General features: G+C 37.2%; 1 protein-coding gene and 1 long non-coding RNA gene across 20 annotated transcripts in view; both read right to left on the reverse strand.

The window, feature by feature from the left end:
• Positions 1-8,527: 8,527 nt before the first annotated feature.
• On the reverse strand, positions 8,528-14,405 carry LOC146760139 (uncharacterized). 2 transcript variants are annotated; one of them, XR_014948112.1, is made up of 3 exons: positions 13,871-14,405; positions 10,399-10,514; positions 8,528-8,654 (listed from the first exon to the last, which is right to left on the reverse strand). It is a non-coding gene; the product is annotated as an uncharacterized LOC146760139 (long non-coding RNA). The 2 variants fall into 2 exon arrangements; XR_014948113.1 differs by lacking the exon at positions 13,871-14,405 and adding an exon at positions 13,427-13,537.
• A 1,081-nt stretch (positions 14,406-15,486) lies between these two features.
• Positions 15,487-22,862, reverse strand: part of GULP1 (GULP PTB domain containing engulfment adaptor 1) — a 134,626-nt gene continuing 127,250 nt past the window's right edge. For 11 of the 18 annotated variants that reach the window (XM_085552798.1, XM_085552793.1, XM_015867845.3 and 8 more), the window contains one exon: positions 21,065-22,775. In XM_085552798.1, the coding sequence (XP_085408924.1) occupies positions 22,629-22,775 (147 nt within the window). In that variant the 3' untranslated portion in view covers positions 21,065-22,628. Of the gene's footprint in view, positions 17,549-21,064; positions 22,776-22,862 lie in introns of those variants that run through there. The other 7 variants (XM_085552796.1, XM_085552789.1, XM_085552794.1 and 4 more) reach the window with 1 other exon arrangement.

Genomic DNA, 22,862 nt, shown 5'->3' on the forward strand with positions numbered 1-22,862 from the left:
GATCATCAGACTTTGCATATTGCACCATATTGTAGGTGAGTTGGGAAGGGTTGTTTAACTGCTTCTTAGAACCAGAGCGCTAAGGATGTGAAAACCGGAGAATAATGAAACATTTCTTTGTTACATTAGTCAGGCTTAGAGCCTGTAATTCAAATTTTACTGTTATTAATGCCATGTTCGGTTTCAGTTAGAAACAACTTCTACTGAGCACACACTTGAGGTGTGATCAGTATTTATCAAAATGCTTTAAAAATTTTTCTTCATTAAAATTTTGCTGTAAAATGACACAATTAAAAAGTCAGAACTGTACCACAACCAGCGCATTGTGAAACAAGCTGATCAACAGCAATGCAGGGGGCAGTGCAAGCTGAAGGTGCTCCCAGAACAGCAACATCTCTTTCCTTTCCCTTTCCCTTTCCCTTTCCTTTCCTTTTCTTTTCCAGTTTGACTTTTGGCCTTGAAATTGCAGCATTAACAGAGGAAGCCTTTTGCGATGGTTACAAAATGAGTGTAGGATGCTTCAGTAATGGAACAAATAAATATAATGATGCATTTCTGGATTATATTTTAACATCACTATAGTCGAAGCTTGTTAATTCAGTTTTGATAGTAAGAGCTCTTTAAAACTATACTACGCAATATAAGCACCCGTTAAAAGCAAATGCTTTTTCATCTCCTGTTTTTCACCTACATGAAATAGGGTTTGCAACACCAGTTTTTATGTTAAAGAAATCCATCACTCATTTTTTTTCCTCCTTGATGACATTTACTAGATTATGGTTTTAAATTATAATTGATTGTTTCTACTTTAATTATAAGAAAGTCATCAGGAAGCCAAAAAATCTTGTTGTGTCTAAATCTAAGGTTATGAAGTCGATAAAGTGTCATTAGTGTTGAATGATTCAGGATTGACTGTAATCTTGCAAATACTAAACTGCTTCCTATTTCATTGGTCTGGAACCAAATTACTTATAAACTTTATTATCTATATGTTATTCCCCCTCTCCCTTCCCCCTCCTCCCCCCCCCCAAAAAAAAAAAGTCAAGAACTGATTTAAGCCTGAATTGTCTGAAGGCACTTGATTATGACCCCACTTCCCCTATCTGTCTTTTAGAACAAATTAGAAACTTTCTCATGTCTAATGACCTTACATAAGTTCAGTTTACAGTGAGTTGCTATCTGCGTGACTCCACTGTCATAATTCAGTTTGTTTGGCCAGTTTGGTTTGGACAAGCTCCTGATGACCTCGCCCTTTTTATGTAAAGCAAACACTTTCTTCTAAGAGTTACAGCAGAAGGATAGGCCAGTGTGGTCCAGGCGGTCTCTGCTGTCAGGCATGTAACAAATTATACTTCATCCTTCATCTCATATGTGATATATTCATTAGGATGAAACATGCATTGCTTAATAAGATGTTTGATTTTATAGTTTCCCAGCAGCTCACGGAAATTTAGGTTTGAAAGTTTAAAGCAGAGCTAAATTGACAGTGACAGACAGCTTGGCATTAGCCACTCTTTTTCCAAGGTTTATTCCAATAGTATCTGATTGAATCCAGCTGCAGATTTCAGATCTTACAGATGGCCACCACAGTTCTCCGAGACTACAAAGCCAAGAAGTTGGTGCCAGCTTGAGTAATGACCCTTAAGCAAAGTACTGACACAAACAACAGAATCCACGTGTCTCTTCTATGGTTTTTCTCATAGGTAAGCATGGCTATAAAGGGAACCATAGCTGAGATGAATGTGAGGATATACACTTTGATTCCCTGATTGGAAAGCAGTAAAACTAGATTGTTAACACTGGCTTTCCCATGGTAAATGGTAAAGAAGTTAGGCTGACAGCTTTTGCAAACTTCATTTCTCTCCAGGGCATATTGACTCTCATGGAAAAATAATTTTTTTTTTTTCACGTGAAAAGATAAATCACTGCTTCTATTTTGTGTGAACCATCCTTGCAGCAAAAGGGAAAACTGAGCTGCAGGCAGTACAACAGGATGTTTTATTTTTTATTCTCACTGTCATGCTTTTATGGCCATGAAACACACTAAATTTTATGGAAAGTGCACATTAGCTTATAATCATCTGTAACAATAAGCACAAGGAGACACTGTTCCAAAGATATTAGTTTTCACTCGCTACAGTTTAGAACTCATCCATTTGGATGTAAAAAATTATCTGCAGCTAATCACAAGCTTTAAAAATGCATATAAAGAGAGAACTGCCTCTGTCACTTAAAAGCTTGCCTAAGCCTAGTGGCTCCCTTCTTCATCAGCAACTCGCATCCTACCATGCGGTCAACTGCTGATTGTGAAGCTGGGAAGGAGAGACTATGGACTGAAATAGAAAAGCACTGGAAATGCATAAACCTCTGTTACAAAAAGCAAATCCTGTTCTTATGGAATATTAAGGGTTGCTGTGTATTTTAAAGGAATGAAAGGTATCACACATAAATTACAGGGATAGAATGGCCTCCTGACAACATACGGTATAATTTCATCCAATACTTCTCTGAGGTACCAGCACCTCCCTGAGATGGAGGAAGAAACTGCATGTTATTTTCAAGGTTGGATGCTCCAGCAAGCAGTTACTCTAATGGCAGCACCTCTACTACAGCCCTGTATAACACATTTTCTAGGTTTTGGTAAAGCAAATTGTCTGAACTTTGTGTTTATTTGAACAAGACAAAAATTACATTCCCTTTTTTTCCCCTTCCCTAGTTTCAGAGACCACTTGTTACAAAATTCTGAGGACTGAATTGCTAAAGAGTTTTGTGTTAATTAATTTTATGAGCTTTAAATGTTATTCCTAAACAAGATTTGAATTAATTTTTAAAATTTTATACACTTTTAATGAGGAACTGTCAAAATAAACATAGTAAAAATAACAAAATTAACAGTGATATTCTTTTCAATCATACCAAGTCTGATAATTGGAAAATATGTGATTAAATGTTTACATCTGCACAGATACATGTTGATAGGAGGAAACAGGATATAGAGAACATACTATGTTCTAGATATATAGCTAGACACTGTTCAAAACTCAGTTGAATAAAAGAGTGCTCTGACAGTTTAAATCAGCTGTGAATCTGTCCAGAGAATGAGCTGTTTTCCATTTGGACAGAGGGATGTGCAATGCATCAACTGGTTGTGTCCAGAAAAATGATCCAAGACTTATTTGGCCAAGGAAATCATTAAGCTGCTTGATTTTGCACTCTATCCAAGAACTTTACACACCACTATGTATAAACGCACAATTTTTCTTCCCAGAAAAAAAAGAACGATGGCTTAACTATTATGTCCCCCTTCTCTGTCTTATTTGAAAAGGGTCCGTGGAATTAAGAAGTCACCATGGCAAAGCCTAGGAATGCTGAGCTACTACCATGGTTCAAAGCTGAAAGCTTTGGGGAAGTGAGTGCTGAAGATAGTGTGTGAGAGGAGAGAGAAGGAAGGTGGAAATGAGCACACGAGGGGAAAAGGTTACCCCTTGGAAGGGGACAGGGAACCAGAGCACTGAAGGACACGAAGCAAAGAGAGGAGGTCAGAAAACAAAGCAATACAGTTTGTGAATAACAAAAATTAGAACTGAGAATAAAGTATATCATTCAAAATACAGTACAGCTACTCTCACCACTGCTTCCTGCTGGACTGCAATGTTGATTTAAAAAGCTCCTGGACTCAGCTTCTTGTGTTTTTTCCTGATCTGTCTCTCTTGCTGCAGTCCCTGGGGATCGCAAGGATTATGACCTCAGTGACTCCATAATCACTCCACTGAAAAAAAAACTCAGCATGTCCTCAGGTGTTCAGTAAATCATTGTCAGCTGCCATATTTAGAATACACCCCATCTAGCAAAATTAGAGTTGATTAAACAATTCACACATTTACTGTCTGAGATTAAGATAAATATCGATCTGTACATATTCCATAAAGCTCATTTTTCAGTGTTACTGACACGGTCTCTTTTGAGACTTTTTACAATCTTTGGCACATCAAAAGCCTTCACAATTTACTTGATGTTTGCTATTTATTTGGGGCCAATAACAAATATAACAAATTATATATTTCAATCCTTAAATGACTCTTAAATGGAAATTCAAACCTATTTTTCTTAGAATAGTAAAGATTCCCTCTAGAATTGCTAAGGACTAATATTGTCCTCTACTGACCCTGCTACTCGGACCAATTCAATCCAATTTACTCAATCTTATCCTTCACAGGATGCCCATCAATTACTGTTCATACTCTGTCAGAGTTTAGCCAGGCTTCTATTTTCTGTATACAGCTGAAGTACATGGTTTCTCACTCCTTACATCAGTGCATTTTTGCCAAACAGTGCTTCATCAGCTATCAAATATTTAGCTTTTTAGATGTGTTATATATTTTCAAGGTAAACCACGTGCCAACCATCCAGAAGAAAAGCATGTGGTTGCACTTTTTATTAACAGATGGAAAGAGCAGATGAATCCAGATAATTCAATAATCTCTGGCAATATTAATTTCAGATGTGAAAGACTTAGAGCAAAAAACACATTGAATTTTCCCCAGGGATATCAATATAGCCAGAATCAACAAACCTCCTAAATGAAAAAGTCTGATAATACATTAGTAAGGGTTTTTGTTTGCTAACTCTTGCTGTAATTTGGTTCAGTGTCACCTTGACATGTATTGCTGTTACAGCAAAGAAAACCACACAAAGAGCCATCTGCATGTGATAGAAGCTATATCAACTGCGCTGTGGTCAGCATTCACCAGGCAATCATTTCAAAAGGCCGCTATGAACATCGCAGGCTCCTGCCTCAGTTCTGTTTCTACAAGTCTTTTCCCATGTAATTGTTTAAAATTCCAGTGTTGTGATAAACGTTATTAAAGAGAGGGACAGCAATGAAATTAGATGAGTGATACAGATTACAAAGTAACAAACAGAATCAGCTGAAATGAAGATGCTTGTGCTGTTTAGGGTTTAGATAGCATTATTCTTGCCCCTTTTTCCTACGCTATCATTTGCAATTGTGCAGTCTGCTACTGAGCCTGCCGCAGATTTTCACTGTGAGATTAAGCTGCCATTCACATGTCTATGTTCATATCCAAATGGATGTTATATCTGCAGTTTATGGTGGTAGAATAAAGTAGCCCATACACATTTCTTGACAGCTGAAAGAATCACAGAAATATACTGGCTGCTTCTTCCAGGAGGTATTTCTTATTAATTCCTGTCAAGTCTACACAAGCTAATACCACGAAGCACAAAAACAGCATAATACAACCAGATGCTAAGTTTTAAATCTCTCGCTTTGAAGCACGGTGGTTTAAATTACCTTGTCTACAGTTGTCGTGAGAAATACAGAGGAGTGCAGTGGAGCTTTTTCCTGAGTTCTGTCCTAGCTGCTCATCACTCCTATCTTCCCTCCTCATAAAGCGAACAACGCTCAGTTTCCATCCATCCTTCAGAAGGGCCTCATTCCTAATCTTATAGCTAGAGCTAGTACTTACTCTTTTAAAATTAACTAATTAAAAAAAATATAAACTTCAGTTTTAGAAAATGTGGATGACACAACATTCCTGCTTCCCAGGACAGCAGGAGGTGCTCACAGCAGCCATGCTGAACCACAGCAACTCAAAACAATTGCTTGGTGATACATCAGGCACAGGTGCAAACAGAGGAAACTGAAACTAATGTATTTTCCCTTAAATCAGCCTGGGGTTTTGATCCCTGGTGCTGTCATGATTAATGGCATACATAAACAAAAGCATCCAGGTGTTATATGTGCATTGAGCATACTTGCCACTGTCATGTTCCTGTAGGTTTTCTTCTCTGGTTGCCCTCATATTCTTCCGGCGTGCAGACTCTGTACAGAATTGAGATGAAATCCTAACTGCTTGTCTTAGGCAAAATTATTTCTGTCTCACAAAGACTGGAAGAAACCTGTGTGTCTTGGAAGGGTTTCTTAGGCCTGCTCTCTCAGCAGAGGCATCTCAGCCCTTTTCAGATTCTTTCTGTTACGTACAGATAGCATGAGATATCGCAGAGTTGCAAATAATCATCATTAAGGTACGGCTGTAGGAAAAATCATAGAATATCCCAAGTTGGAAAGAACCTACAGGGATCATCAAATTCAATGTCTGGCTCCACACAGGACCACCCAAACGCCATGTCTGAGAGCAGTGTTGAAATGCTCTCTGAGCTTCAGCAGCTCAGGGCCTGGCCCACTGCCCTGGGGAGTCCATTCCATGTGCTGCAGGGCTGCTAAAGGGGTAAATAGCCAGTCGGATGTAAATGGGACTGACTTGAGTCCCTTGCTGTGAGTCTAGGCCAGTGACAAAAATTACTTGAGATTTTGCTAACTACAGTGAAGCAGATGGTTGTGAGGGTTTTCCTAGTAGGTCAGTCTGAGATCTGCAATCCGTGTGTTCAGACTTACATTAAAACCACAAATTTGAGCTTTGTTCGAGCTTTTCCAGAAAGAGCAAAACCATGATATCACTTCAGATCAGGGACAAAACTGAAGAAGTAACATTTTTGTGGCAGAGTTCAGCTTGTGGTCACAAAATGGCAGGTCGAGTTACTTGTGACAGCACTTAAAGTTTTAACAGAATAAAAAGTAGAAAAATCTTCAGGATATGAGAACATCACAGATAAAAACACTGCAGCCTGGCATTATTAAAGAATTTAATTGTAGTCAAAATTTTCTAGGGCATGCACTGCTAATGACAGCTAAAACATCCATCAGGAGAATAAAACAATTCTGTCTGCCAGAAAAAGCACCAAGAAACCACTCTGTTGCTTCAGTGACATTGTTTTCTTTTTTTTTTGCTGGCTCCACATTGATCTACATAAATTCCTTATTTTGTTCTAACTTAATGGGTTATGAAATGCAGTATTTAGAAATGCAGTAATTGGGATAGTATCATTCATTAGAGAAATTTTTTTTGCATGTGAAATAAATGAATCTTTATATTTCCACCGTAACATTGGTTACCATGGATCTTTTAAAAATATTAAGCACATAATACTTTATAATCTGTTCCTTTTGATAATAAGCTGAAAGGAGGAGCACTGGCTAAAGGCTGCATAGAGGATTATAGAATATCTTCAGAAACATGGAGCACTTCTTCAAAGGCCTGCAGCCAGTACTGTGACATTAAATTGCAGATATAAGATGAAACCTCCCTGCTGCTTCATCACTGCAGCCTAACCTATGAACTAGGGACAGCTTTATCCAGGACAGACTGAACAACCAAACGCTGATTCAAAACTTCACATATCAGAGAAGAATAAATAACAAAATGCCTCTTACCATATACCAGCCTTCTCTACATTCTTGATAGTGGCAAAGCTCTGAAATTTGCAGATTGATTGAAAATATGGCTAAGAAATAAGAAAGGATATGATATAAGATGCATTAATTACCTTAGATTAAATTAAAACAATTTAACAGTACAGGGAAACGTGAAGGCTAAGAAGGTTTCTAGTGCCACCAGTTATTTCAAATACTCAGTATAAAGCAAAAAAGAAATCAGTACGGTGGAATTTTGACTCACTACTCTGTGTTGGAATATACAAATACATAGCGCGTATTGGTCTGTTCATTCAATATTTGATTAAATATACACAGATACTCTTGGAAACCCTGCATTTTTTACCCCAATCCAAACCAGTCTCTGTGGCTTGTGCTGCTTTGCTCAGCCAGACTGTCCAGACACCAGCTCCAGCAGAAGCTTCTGAAGGAAACCGATAAAGCTGTCATAACCTGCCCTGGCCCAAGAAAAGCCTTGGCAGGCCAAATGTATATGCTGCATTCTACAGTTGGCTCACACTTGGAACGTCTATACCAGAGACATCTCTGACTAAAGAGCATTTTACCCGCAGCAAAAGCCAGGAAGGTCTCTGACCACGCTGGCACAGACGCAAAAGAAAATAGACTTACATCAAATACAGTACACGAGGAAAGATATTTGTGGAAGGACTGTGACCACAAAAGCTTTCTAAAAGCCTGAATTTCCACCATCTTTGATGTGTTTCTTTCAAACATCAAGAAAATCCCTCATACAGAGCTCCCGATAGTGCCCTGGAGTTCCCAGGACTCCACAAAGTAAAGTGTAGCAACGACTCACTGGGAGTTAATCCAATCATTGGTGGTGGAGATGAAGTTGGAAGCTTTACAACCTTTTCCCAAGTTAATGCACATGTCTGGAAGATGTATTTTGTTCCTTTTTTGGAGAGGATTTCTAACAAATAACACACAAGCCTTCAGTGATACAAAAGAGGATTAAAACATTAAATGAATATTGGTAACGGAGAAAAGTGTGGGTGGGGGACTTAGAGCAGTCAGGCCTGCCAAAGCTGTGAGGCAGCTATTCACTTTTCCATGTGCATTTAATCTACCACAGCCACAAACCGATTTTGAGAGAGCACTGTGAAAATCAAGAGTACATCTGGCTTGGCCTCACACAGCATCTCACCAAACAAACTGCTAAGGACCACAGTGGCAGCCACGCAAAGAAAGGATTTCCAGACAGCCTTTAAGGGGAGGCTGGCATTGATTCATAGTCAGCATCTAGTCTGTCTTTCATGAGGTTTGCATACTTACTCTTCAAAAACGTCCTACAGCAGTGGTGTTAGGAAGCCTTTTGGAGACTGATGGTCCACAATTAAAGCTTGTGGAGAAGAAAAAAAGTAAAATTAAGACATATCGAGTGAGTATAAATGCAAGATTTCAAGTGAAGAAAGGAAAGTCCTGCATAAACTAGTCAAGAGATCAGATTAACAGATGTGGTATGATTCTGATGCTGTATAGAGACCACTGAGGTGAGGAAGAGGAGAACTGAGAGGCTAAGAAGAGATTCAGAGCCAAAACATCAAAGAGAAGTTCAGGCCACACATCCCTTCCTGAACATTTGGGTCTGATGAACCCTTACAGTGACAGCGATCTCCAGCTTGTACCATTTTGCAGACAGTGGTTGCCCTGCGTTATCAGCAGCAGCCTGGGGTGTATCTCCTCAACAGCATGCACACCTGGAATCTGGGTATCTCATGTGTATGACTGAATTTAGCTCTTATGTAATACACTTCTAATGGCTTTATCCAAAATCTGACTTTTATTTTTTTACTTTTTGGTTAAACGATTATGGGCCACAGTGGTGGAAGGATATAAGAAGTGTTTAGACACATACCATTTGGTCTGTTGACAAATAGATATTTAGATACATGTGACCATAAAGGAATGGTATACAACCCAGCGACATAAAGACATACAAAAAGAGGCAGGAACATTTTTCTGTCTTTATCCTACCATAGGGACAAGTGAAAAGAAACTGATAAATATCTGACAGAATGCTACTGCAAAGTAAGGACACACTGCAGAAAAGAAAGAAGAGAGAAAAATGAATTCTATGAATTCATACATGAAGCCATACAAATAGATTCAGAGGTGACTGCATCAAACTGTAATCAACCTGCACAGGTTGTCTTGGCACTGTTATCTGTCTCTGGTATCTTGCATCAGAAAAAAAGGAGAGCAAGGCTTTTGAAGGAGTTTGCAAATCTTCAGAAACTATGACACTTCCCTGTCTTCCCATAGCTCTCAGAACATACACAACTTGATTCTCTGTGTGTTTGCACCTGATTGGGTTCAAACTCCTCATTTATTAGTGCTTAAAATCACATTCTTTTGGAGAGTCACTGCAAGGACTGCCATCCAAGCATGTAATATTGGAGCAGTTTCAGGCAACACTCAAGCTGGGTGATGCTGTTTCATATGGTGTGGAAAAAAAGCACAACTACAAGAACACATGGAGCTGTAGATTACAAACTGATTTATCTTTCCTGGAAGTCAGTACAGTTCTTGGAGCCAACCACAGTATTTTTTCCAACTTTCTTTGGTAGGCTTGCTAACCCTTGGAAACATCAATGTGCAACTTGTGATCTTTCAGAAGAAGACCGGGTTTTAGGTTTTAAGAAAGAAAGGTGTTTGCCATTATTTGTAGTCTTAAAAATTGAAATATACATAGTCTGCATACTTCACACATTCTCTAAGAAGAACAGAATTGTGGGAAAAATAAATTAAACAAGCATAGAAGCCTCAATGTCTTATACTGAACTGTTCAGTTTTCAATAATTGCCATTTATGAAACAGAGAATGCATATTCCATGGATACCATTAACCTCTCCCTCCTTTCCTAGCTTTTTGCTTTTTAATCGTGTATGGTGAGTCAGAACGTATTTCTGATTCATGTAAATTCTGCAAGAATCTATCTAAAGGTAGTGTTTTCCAGGGACTGAGAAAAAATGGAATTTGAACTGTTCTCTGCTTTATAACAAATCAGAGGGGTGCTTGTATCTGTACAGTAGTAGTACTGTGCTTGAAATCCTGATCTGAAATGATTTGACATTTCTACTTACAGTGCTAGCTTTGGTAATCTCTATCCTTGTCTGGAAGTTGCAGCGTATGAAGCACATTCACATCTCACCTTCTCAAACTCTCCTCCTAACTCCAGTGTATTTGAGGGCATCAGTCTCTGTAGAAAATGCAATGGTAAACCCAGTTGTGACTATCTGCATACTGCAACATGCAGCAGGTATAGCAACAGATGTTGGCTTTTCAACTCTTATGGGAATGAAACTATTAGAAAATGCCACCTTAGTTATTGTAAACATTCAGCTTGTCCACTTTTTTTTTTCTCCCCCACTGAAAAATAAAATGAGTAACACAACAGCATAGTATTTAAGGACATGATAAATACTGTTCAGTAGCATTTGCTGAATCATCTGTGAGTTGAAAAATACTCCTAAATTTATCTCCTTTTCAGATCAGTTAAACATCACATAAGTGTCTACTGGAGTATATACTGTCATGCAAATCAAGTTTTCCTGTTGATAGCCTCTCTGAATTAAGCTTCATCATTATGCTTGGCCTTTGTCATTGCTTTCCAGTGTCTTTTGTGACCCTGAAGTGCTTGCAAATGCAGCAAGAATTAGGACTATCCTCACATTCTCATGTTAACATCAGACTGCTGAATTCATAATAGAGATAACCTTTCACACTTTCAGTGGAGAATGCCTTTCACAAATGGCCTCAATATGCAGTCTGTATTATTGCTTGGAATAATCTTGCTTTAGCTCAACCTTACAGTAAAATTATTTGCATTAATATCTTGGATCAGAGTCGAGTACTGCTTAGAAAATTGCTTGGGATTTTTTTTCCTCTTTGGTTTTCAACCAGGGAGGGCTGTGACAGACTACCTCTGTGGTCCAAAGAAACAAACCCATTTCTGCTACATTAATTTTGGCCATACAACTCATGTGGCTTTAGTGATTTTACTGATTTATTTATTATATTGCCAGGAGGTAATTTATCTTGTTTACTTAGTGAACTCCAGTCACGTACTTCTTTTTAATAATACTTAGTTCTCACAAAAAACCTACGTCATTGATGGCCTATTAAATACTAAAATGGTGTAGACGGTTTCATTATTTCAGTTTTATACTTCAATACTTGTGATGTTATGACAGCATTCAATTTTGATGGCACAATTTCACAGGTTTGACTAACACTCTTAAAGTATGCATTAAATATTATGACAATCTGGGTACTAATAAAACAGACAGAAAATCCTAACAATCCTTGGACACCCTGATGTATCGATTTAACACCCTGAACAATGAGAAAACAGGCACTCAACAAGGAAATGGAAGTTTAAAATTTCTGACAATCAGGCACCACTTTTGATAACCTACAAATAGCAAGAGGCACTAGTTTGCTTCTTAGAAGCAGCATGTCTGATCCACAGTTAAAGGCTACATTAATGTTGCTTAACTTGGGACCAGGCCATAACTAAGTGTCAACAGAGAAAGAAATCTCATTCTCATGTAAAATTTCTCATTAATACTCACTCATCTCATGAAAACATTTTTTTCCCCCCACTGTGTATCTCACATTTAACTGCCCCAAATTACAACTGAAGTCACTGAAATTAAAAACTATCCTGGCTTCTTCAAGGTATCATAACCCATGTACAGTTTTAAGAACAGGGAGCATAGCCACTAATACCTAATTCTTTATTGTTAAAATACCAGGAGATTTTATTCCATCATAATAGCAATTCTGTTCCAGTATTAAATATTAGTACTATTTGAAAAAAAAAAATAAAAAATGAAGAAACAAACAAACAAAAATTTAAAAAGCCACATAAATACATTTAAAATGCACACTAATATTTTGGAAAGTGAACCAGTACAGATTCCAAGATGATGCTATATTTTCAGTGAAATATTTCCATTCTAACTAACTTTATGCTCCACCCTTACATCAAATTAGTACCGCCTCCAGGTCTTTTGCTTAGAAGCTCAGAGCTGCTCATCAACCCTCTAATACAACCACCTTCAATAATTATATGGAATGAAACTTGGAACTATTTTAATACCATTTGTGGTAGAGCACCAAGGAGCCATTATGAAGACTCATTATAGTAGTAGTTCTGATTACTTCTTCAGACAGAAGAGCCTGGGGTGGCAAAAAACTGCAAAAAAAGTGACATGAAAAAAAATAGAGGTTCTATTCTAAGAATTCTTTTTGGGGCAAATTCTTTTTAAATAAAGAGTTTAATGAGGAGTTCAGCTCACATAGATCTACCTGTTCCCATGTTCTGCAAATGTGTCAGATCTGCTGGCTGGTGACCCTTGCATAATCCTGAATTAGCCATAAATGCTGACATGGCAGGAAAAAACATTATTAAAAAAAAAAAGTCACTAAACTGCACAATATGACATTTTTTCCCTCTTTACCTTTCTGCTGCACTTCTATTCTACTCCTTTGCATTCTTCATGACAAGGGATAAAGCTTTTCTGAACTAAATAGTGGAGAAATTGAGTTGAGCTCCAAGCCATGGATGCAAAGATTCTATTTGCAGCCATTCATGCGAGCATTAGAATTCCAAAATGCACTGTGAGATTAAGCGTTCAGGTTGTTTTTAGCCCAGACTATTCATAAATTAGGCTCCCAAGATATTTCTCAAATACAAATGGTAATCTGCATATTCATATGTTCAGAAGCCTTTATGCACCACAATGAAATCGTTAAGCAGTCCATGAAATTCACTGAAAACATTTCAAGTCCCAGGAAGCTTTGGTATGATGAATTAAAAAATGTTCAGCTTGTTAAATCTCTGCACCAACGCTAAATATTAAAGCATCTCAAGAATTATGCATAGATTATAAATGCTAGGATTTACTCCAAACAAAAAGGTCCCCATAAACATCAAATAATCAGACAAGATAGAGATTCTGTACTCTATTCTGTTGATTAGAAGCGCTACATATTTTCACCAGCTGACAATGGAACACATCTCATTCCCTTTAAGAGTGTCTTATAACAGGAAAAAAAAAATGGAGGGTAATCAGGAACTGAAGGTCACTTGATAGTTTTACTTACTTTCTGTCTTAGTGCTAAATCTTACAGAAAAAGTTGTAGGCATCTTTGATTGTTTTTAAAATGTATGATCACTTATTAAGCTTTTTTTCTTTTCTTTTGCATTCTCTATCTGAAAAAGCAGGAACAGAATTCTTAAGTGGTAAGTTAATATAAATGTGAGCTCATCTGTAGTCATTAATAATATTTCTTAAGAGAGTGTCCAAAAGGAGACAAATTGTGACCAACAGGATACAATGAAAACTGAAGCTCTGGATAGAGATTTCTCAGGTACTGGCACGCATCTCGTTTGCAGAAGAGACTCTTTTTGTGAAGCAGAATTGCTCTGTGAGAGTGAAACCATGCTTAATGCAGCAAATTGAAAAATAATCACCATAATGAAGTCTCAGAATCCACTCCATTTCTTGGCAAGTTCAATCACCTTGGGAATTACACAGTCACACTTACCTCTGGAAGTGTGAGAAGACTTCGAGCACCTTCTTTTTCCTTTCATTCTTTCCATATGGGAAGCCAAAATAAAACATAACTCTTTCTGCCACATAAAGGATTTATCATGGCCAATTTGAAAGACCTGATCAATCTGTCACATGGAGAGACAAAAGAGAGCCACTTACAAACTGATCTAGCTGAAGTAAAGGCCAGGGCTTAAGCTAAGAGCATCCTGCAGTGATGCTCACTAACTTACCATGTGCTAAAGCAAACACATAAACTAAATGTACAGGAGCTTAGTTGGTTTAAGGAGTATTTTGACCTAAGCAATTTGTTTACACTCGTGGTGGTGTGATAAGCACACAGGAAGAGAACAAACAGTCAATTTAACAAGAAAGAGTAGAAAAAGAGAAATTTTCCAGCTGTTAATATAACTTAGGGAATACATATCAGTGTAGTGGGGAACTGAAATCCAGCACTATTCATCAGGAAGGGATGTTACAACCAGGTCAGCAATGTTAGCAGACTTAAAAAAAAAAAAAAAAAAAAAAAATTTTGTCGAAGAGAAAATATTCAAACAAAAGCAACAAGTGCCATTTGCTACCAACCATTTTCCTAACCTTACTGATGACACTACTAACTTTTTCAGGCTTGAACATATAAGTCTTCCATTAAGCGAGATGCCCATGTTCACAGTTAGTGGAAGCACTTCATGTTCCCATCAGCAGGCCACCAGGCAGTGCTTGTAGAAGATAATCAAAAGGGAGCTTCCAAAGACAAAGCTCTGCCAAGCGATGCAAGAACTCCTATTCACTCTAAAGAAAGCAAGAGCAATTACCCACACTCCTTGTACTGGTCTCAAAGACATATATTTACACTAACAGTCTGAACATTTAGCTCATGATACTAAAGCATTACCTGTAACAGAACACCAATACTAGTTGGAATATCAGTGCAGATTGTAAGAAAGAAGATTAGGTTGTGTTTGTAACTCACAGCAAATTACACATACCCCTTTCTTGCTATCCCTGACAGTGTCCAGTCCCATAAACTGTCCAAGCCCTATTTCTGCAAGAAATTAAATAGATTTGGAGTATTAGCTTAATGAAAGTTATTGAAGAAGCAATTAATAGAAGGTTTAAGATTATTTAAGATTAGTTTTGTCAGACACATCAACACCACTTTCTGCAGCCCATCCCATTAACACAGGCAGATCTTAGAGAAGTTGCCTTCTGTATTCCTTAATTAGCCACTTAAGTCATTTACTAGGTAGGTATGCTTATGAGCTAAGTATAACAAGGAAAAACAACAAAACAAAACATCATATAGAGTCCATTAAATCCATGAAGTACTGTTGAAAGACAAGAAAAGAAAGAGGAATCAAAATTCCCATAGTACTTATATTAGGTAACTGTGCACAGAACCAATTTTTCTCTCATGATAACAGCTCAGACCAAACTCAATAAAGGACAAAAAAATGGGGATGTACTTTTACAGTGGCTGACACCTGGTATTTGCTGACTTCACCATATAATGTCACTGCAAAGCATTCTTCACAGCAGCTTGTTACGCACCTCCACTCCATCCCATCCAGTGAACATGCAACCAAATGAACACTGTGTCCCACGATGCAATTTATTTAAAAACATTTATTTTAGGCAAAATTAAACAGACATTTGAATTTACATAGAAATACAGCTTCCAATTGGATCACACAACCTTTTCATTTAAAATGCCGTGCTGTGTCGATTTGAGTATTTTTGTATGGATTGACCAGTTATGCAATATTTAATCATGCCATTTGCAGTCAACTATCATAAAAACCAGTAAAGAAAAACATTTCTTAAAATGTGCAAATATTATTTATTTTGGTGTTACAATTGATAATAAATGACCACTAAATATATGTTTATTATGTAAAGCTTTTTAAAGTACAATAAAAATACAAATTCTATTTGTTAAAAAAGGCCATTACTATGGCTACTAAACATCCTCATTATACAAATTCCAAAATACTATATGACAAACAAAATTATAAAGACTTTTCTTTATGAAACATACTATTCTATTTGTTAGTGATTTATATATACATATATATTTTGTTTAATATATATAATGGTCTATGTGACTAGTCAATGAAAAATTATAGAGAGGAAGACTAAAGCAATGCAGAACATTGGGGTCCCAGTTTAGCAGAGTATATGAGCAAGAGCCAAACTCAGCGAAGGAATAACATCATTAATTTCAGCAGACTTTTGAAAGGTTTTTTGAAGGACTTTGTTGAAGGGGGTGTAAAAATATACACACTTGAAAGAATCTGCAAAATACTTTTTTGTGTAAACTGCGGACCCTGAGGAAAAAACCCTAAGGGTCACAAAAAGCCTCCCTGGAAAACAAGAGAAAATAACCAAAACACTGTTAGGGCTGTTTGTTGTTGTTGTTATGTTTACAAGGGGAGAATACAGGAGTTTTTAAGAGGATTAAATTGAACTAACGTGGAGTTTGGGCATTGAAAAATTAACAATAATACTCATCTGAAATAAACTCAGGATATTATTTTATTGCTTGTGCTGAAGGCTAGCAAAGAGTATGCATAGAAAGGTCAGCTTTAAACTCATTAGCAGCTGAAAGTTTTGGTGTGCAGTTGCTTGCATAACATAAAAAACAAGGAAGTATGAGGGACTTACCCAACATACCGAAACCTTGCAGCAAGTTTCAAACTTATATTAAGACATATAACATCAAAGGAGACGATTAAAACAATATTGAACTGAACACTCAGGTGCTGAAAGCAGCTCACAATTAACCTCTGCAAAGCGTGCCCGCTTGTGTATGAAATTACATAAATCCCTCAGTAAAAGCAAATTCAAAGTCTAATGTTCAAGTAATCATTATGAATTTTGTTTTGCAATGAATTCTAAATGGTTCGCTTTACTGTTCATCTATAAAATAAAACAGAGGGTAAGTACTTCATTTCTGCAGTTTAGCAGCTCTTACTAAACACTAAGTAACACACTATTGGTTAGCTTCTAAAATGTGATTTAATGACCTACTGGTCTTCTGGATTTTATAAACTAATAACAACAGATATACCGTGTATAACTGTACACAGTAATAGAAATTAATTACACAGCATTCCAGTTTTCTTAAAGCATGTATTAATGGTTAATGTTTTCTGCTTTTTCATTGCAACTGCAATTAATCATTTTACTGACGGAACTTTAAATAATAGCTTAAAAGCTTACTTTCAAAATACTGCCAAGTAAAGCATTAGGTGAAACTCATGCTTGCATCTCTGCACAGAGGTACGTGTCAGCTTTCTGAAGAACTCCTTCAGGCAACTAGTAGTAAAGCATAGTCAACTTGGGCCAAAGTGTGAGGCAAAGAAACAGTGTGATTTAATTCATATTTCATAAACAACACAACTTTATACATTTGTACAGGGAAGGAGTGGAACTAAGTTGGTTTCTGTTGTTGTTTTGTGTTTTTTTTTTACAGAAGCAAACCTCATAAGAGTTCACATGTTGAAAAAAAAAGCATGTTTTGGCACATGGATAATATTTGTGAATACACATTCAGAATTAAAAAACACTGTGTGAGAATTTCACTTTTAGTTTCTTGGCATCAGCATCTGCTGTCTAGTGGGTCAAGACAAAATACTGTGCCTTCAAGAGTTAATCCCATTTTGAACCCCTCCTGCAACGAAACAAGACATCGTTAATAAAAGACAAAGTAACTCCTAGGGGATTATTTTCTCTATAAATATCTAAATTCCAGATTAATTCTAGATCAACTTCAGGGTAATTAGCTGAGACTGCTCAAGAGGTTGCTTAACAGGATAATTCACATTTATGCTATTTGGTCAGTCAATTAGTCTTACTTTTCTTTAAGCCATGAACACACAAAAGGACTTCACTCTAAAGAAATACTGTGCCTATATCAAGTAGCATTAGAATAAAAACACTGACTACTTGCATACATAAATTGATATAAAAATAAACAAGTTTGATTTGAATTATACTGAACATGAGCAAAATTCCACACAATTTATAAGCAGGAAAGATCAGATTGCTGTATGAGGAAAAAGATTATTATATTTATACCTTACAGAGACGTACATCAGGGACATTGCTATTAATACCAGACATATTGTATATTCAGCAATCCCCCAAATTAGAAGTAGTCTCACAATAAATGTAGCAGTGCCCAACAAAACCTCAGAGGTTTGTTGTGAATCCTTCACTGTGCAGTTACATTGAGAAGTGTTATGCTTTACAGCCTATGGTCATCTGTGCTTCAATACAAGGTCAATAGAATCATACCTGTTTCATTATGAATGATTGAAAGATGGATTTCAAATACAAGAATAAATCAGCAACATCAAAATACAATGTTTTGGAAGGAGCAAACAAATTCTAAAGGAGGTAAATTCAAAATTTCTCAAGTTTCATTGGTAGAAACACTACTAGAAGCCATATGCTACCTCTCCCTGCATGGTAAAGAATCATTTCCACAAGTACACACCTTGGCTGACAAAACACACCTTGCTTGCACCAAAGCAACAGCAGCACTTTAAAGCATGGAAAAGGCTCTTGTTTTCATTTTTCTCATTAAAAGCAGCTGAATATTTATGGCCTGGTCATCAAAAGTAAAGTCACCTTTGAAACCAGAGATGTCCAGTTTGTTAGGCAAAGGTATTGTCAAGCCTTAAGCAGCTGGAAACAAGCCACCAAATATAGATACCACATGAACATCGGCTCCAGTGGCACCTGTCACACTGCTTAGCTCAGTACTCTCAGCCTATAATTCACTTGGAGAATGTTGATTATGTGCTATGAAATCAATACTAAGTGCTTTTCGAAACCAAGCATCTTTTAATCAAATCAAATCTTCTTTTAAGGCAGCCTGCACTGGGACTTGGCAGAAACTCATGACTTGTCATAATGCATAGGAGTACCTCAGGAGAATACCTTTTGGCTTTAGAAGATCATTCACAAGTCAAAACAGCTTTATTTCAAACAAATGTAACCCGCAGGCTAGGTATTAAGAGACTGAATATTTAATAACCCTCCAGACAATGCCATCTGCAATGCTGAAAAATTCAATATACTTCCTGGAGATGATTACTAAGTGGTCTGAGATTTTTTCAGGCAAAGTTTACATTTTCCTAACATTCATACTATGAGACAGTGAGCCAGCAGCATTACTGGGTTGTAAGCCTGCAGCTGTGCTGCCAGGTTTGTCTTGCCTGGGTGACATGATGTTGACAATGCTCACTGGCATATTTGACTTATTTCCCCCTCCCTTCTGCACTTTTCAACAAGCTAACAGGAGGAACATACAGTGCAAAAGATATTTCAAGCAAACAGAGTGTGAAATTCCAAGCCAGCAATCTGTCATAAATGAGACATTGGTTATTTAACCAAAGGATGCAGTTTCTTGATGTAACAGCATTCAGAATAAGACTGCTTACAAAGAAGCACCAGTCCTAGGATTAGCTCGACAGTTCAGTCTGCTGAATCATAAACCTCTCAGTTCCTGTGCGTCTTAAACTCTAATATTTTTTAAGCATTTAGAAGCAGCTGCCAGTTTTGAGGCTGTAAAAGGGACAGTTTCTGCTTCAACCTGAAGAGTCTTCATGCAGCTGTAATTGTAGAAAATGTATGGCGACTGGTCTAACAAGGACACAATTTCATTTGTATCTCTGCTGGGAGCCCTTCCAAAGCTCCACCAGTCCTACGATGCGGCACACATCCAGTTCATTTTCTGCATGCTTCTATCTTTCCTTTATACATTTCAGAACTGCTTGGTAACATCTTACATAGCTGTGAGGTTTTTCTGGTCAGCCTGGAGCAAACCAGATCTGTACTTGTCAGATGTGCACTCATCTCGCTGTTATACTGACTGGAGTGGATGTGCATGATATTCATCCATCATAGACCACACAAAAGTCACTGGATAAGATTCAACAGTAACTAGGAGGTCCACATTTTCATGGCAACCACAGTGTCAAAAAAACCACATAAGCAGGATATCAGAGAAATCTGCAGAGCCCTCAGAGCATTTTTCAGGATTTTAAAGAATTCAGATTATTATTATTATTTCAAGTATTTAAGGTAAAGGAAAAGGAGACGTAGGATTATAAACCAGGATACTCCAAGTAAGAAGTATTGCCTCAATCAATATTCCCATTGAATGCAGCATTCAAAAAGGGAAAACTTCAAAACATTCCTTTGCCTTTGTCTGCTGGAGTAGCATTGCAAACAAATTCCTAAAGATTAAGAAAGCACAAACTCCACAATCTCCCACAGCCACCTCCATTCCAGCCCCACACTTCTTGCCAGCTAGCTCCAAATTCTTCAGTACTTCTGGAATCTGCTAACCTATACTTCAGAAAATTTATGTTAATTGTAACAACAAGAAAATGATCCAACCAGCTGTTGTCAACCAAGATGTAAGTTTTTATGAAAAGATTCTCATTTAAGCCCAGGACAACTGAAAGGTGATTAAGGTAGGTAGGAAAACATAACACAAAGCCTACAGCTTTATGTCACCTTGAAGCTGCTGTACGTTTATTATAATACCCAGCATACGCCTACCTTCTACTCTCCACTCTAAAGCCCAGCATTCACAGCTGTAATAATAATGATGTCAGTTGGAATGGCTGAGTAATTATAAATTACGCTTCATTTTTATGCTTTTCTGTTAAGCTGGATTAACGTGTTAGGTAGAAATTTTTTCCTTAAAAATGACATATGGTCAAGTACTTGGTACACATTACATGCTATCCATCATCAATTTTAATACTATTTTAAATATCAAACATTCTGGGTTCTCATAATACGTTCTTAGCATAGCACATTGCCTTTTCATTAAAAAGCATGTGCACCACAACTTGTACTGCCAGGGCTCAGTAAACAGCAACATATCTCAAATGGGCGGAATGCAGACAAAGACCATCCCTGATGGTGGGCAGGAAATGGAACATGAAGAGCTATAGAATCTACACCTACATGGTGCTTTGCTTATGTGCTCATATCTACATGACAGTGCTTTTTTACTTCCAAGATGATGGAACATCTTAGTTACACAGAAAAATAACAACATTATACTAACATGTGATGGGTCTCCTAGAGATGCAAAGCTTATTTCCAATATGAAAAGTAATCTGAAAACAACCCATCTTCCAAAATTCCCCATTATTTTTTCTTCTTTCTTTTATGCTATTCCATTTAAAAACAAGCAGTAACACACAAACTATTTCAATTTTATCACAAGGTAAATCTGCCAAAGTCAACCCATATGGCCCTGTCTGAGGTTAGATTGTTTATCCCTTCACCACCTGACTTCACTCAATGACCTTAAGTCAGCACAAACTCAGTGAACCAATGGTAAATCAACATGTATTGAGAAGATAATTTAGAGGGCTGAGCATAACTCATTTTGGATGGAAACTGGACAAGCCTCCTGACTACATTTGGCTGTGCAGGGAGAACAGTCTGCAGATCCTGCAGGCTTTAAAATATTAACTACCTTGATATTTTGATAAATCATAGCAGCTGTCGCTACTATGATTCAGAATCCAGGCAAACTTCACCTCACTGCAAGATTTCTTTTATTAATGTTTGGATGCAGTCAAAATAGAAGGGACGAAAATATGTTTCAGCATAAGGGTGGAGGAAACAGGAGGTTGGAGAGTCTTCAGAGCGATGTCTGAGCTGTAAAACTCGTATCTCAGCACATGCTGGAGTTTTGAGCTCTCCAAAAAATTTGGCTGAGGTTGGACTAAGAAACAGAATAGAAAGAGCTTAACTGAATTTTGGATCCTCCCTAAAGTTTAAACATAAATTGCTCTGCCAGAGGTTGAGGAACTGGATCTGACTGCATGAAGTTCAGAATATCAGATGCAAAGGAAAAGCACCTGCTCCTGAAAGTTTATCCCCAGTGCCGCCTCAGTTTTCTTGTGCTTTATTCTCCCACTTTGCTTGCGCATTCCTATCCAACACACGTTTCTCTAAGACAGCTTTTCTGCAGACTAGGGCATGCTTGCTGAGAACGGGTTAAAGGACTGCCTGAGTTCTTCCAGGTAACCTGCTGCTGGTTGGTTCTGAGGTCAATTGTTGGCCACTCTGAATGTGGGTTAAGCTGAATTAAACATTATATTATAGTATACTATATATCATATTCCTAACTATTGGATGCCAACCTTTGAATATTAATTGAAATAAATATTCACTGAAATGCAGGCTGTACTTTGGAAAAAAGGAAGACCACAGAAACGTAAAGACAACAACTCCCTTAACTTTGAATTCATTGCAGTGAAGGAAGCAGCTCACACTTCTCTGAAATTTTTCTGAATTTTAGATTTCTCAGAGGACACCACATTCTTTGTTCTTTGACCATCTGTGGCAGCCATTTCACCTTTCCTCACAAAGGCTGTTTGTAGTAACAACTGACCTCCGGCATTGTTGACTCATTTTAAATTTTTAAGTTAAAATCTCCAATTGAAAGCGTAGTTACATTTACAGCTGTAGTGGTATAAAAATCTATGTAGCCAAAGGTTTTACACAGACCATTTCATTCACAGACTTCCAAAGAACAATGCTGGACATTTCAGTATCACACAAAAAAAACCAAGGAGTTGATAAGAGCTGATCAAACAAATGAAACAAGTTGAAAATCAGCTATCCTCACCTTAAAAATTGTAGGCTTATAAAAATGAGAAAGGCCTTGACATTTTATAATTGCATATATAAAATACAAATCTTACTAACTTCTATACATACCTACATTTACACAAAAATATAAAGCATTTATAAATCAAATTAAAGCCTAAAAACACTGGACAAGAGCATCTGAACTTTCCCATTATAAAAGTTGTAAATACCATTATTAAAACATGAAATACCAACCATCGCTGACGCTAGGCACCCAGGAAAGCATAAGAAGATAAAAGAGATATAAGGAAAAACATTTTTCAATTTGCATTTTGCAAGACTGATACATACAA

Source organism: Coturnix japonica, chromosome 7 (assembly GCF_054131305.1).
Source record: "Coturnix japonica strain WE chromosome 7, WE-NBRP24, whole genome shotgun sequence".
Taxonomy (NCBI): domain Eukaryota; kingdom Metazoa; phylum Chordata; class Aves; order Galliformes; family Phasianidae; genus Coturnix; species Coturnix japonica.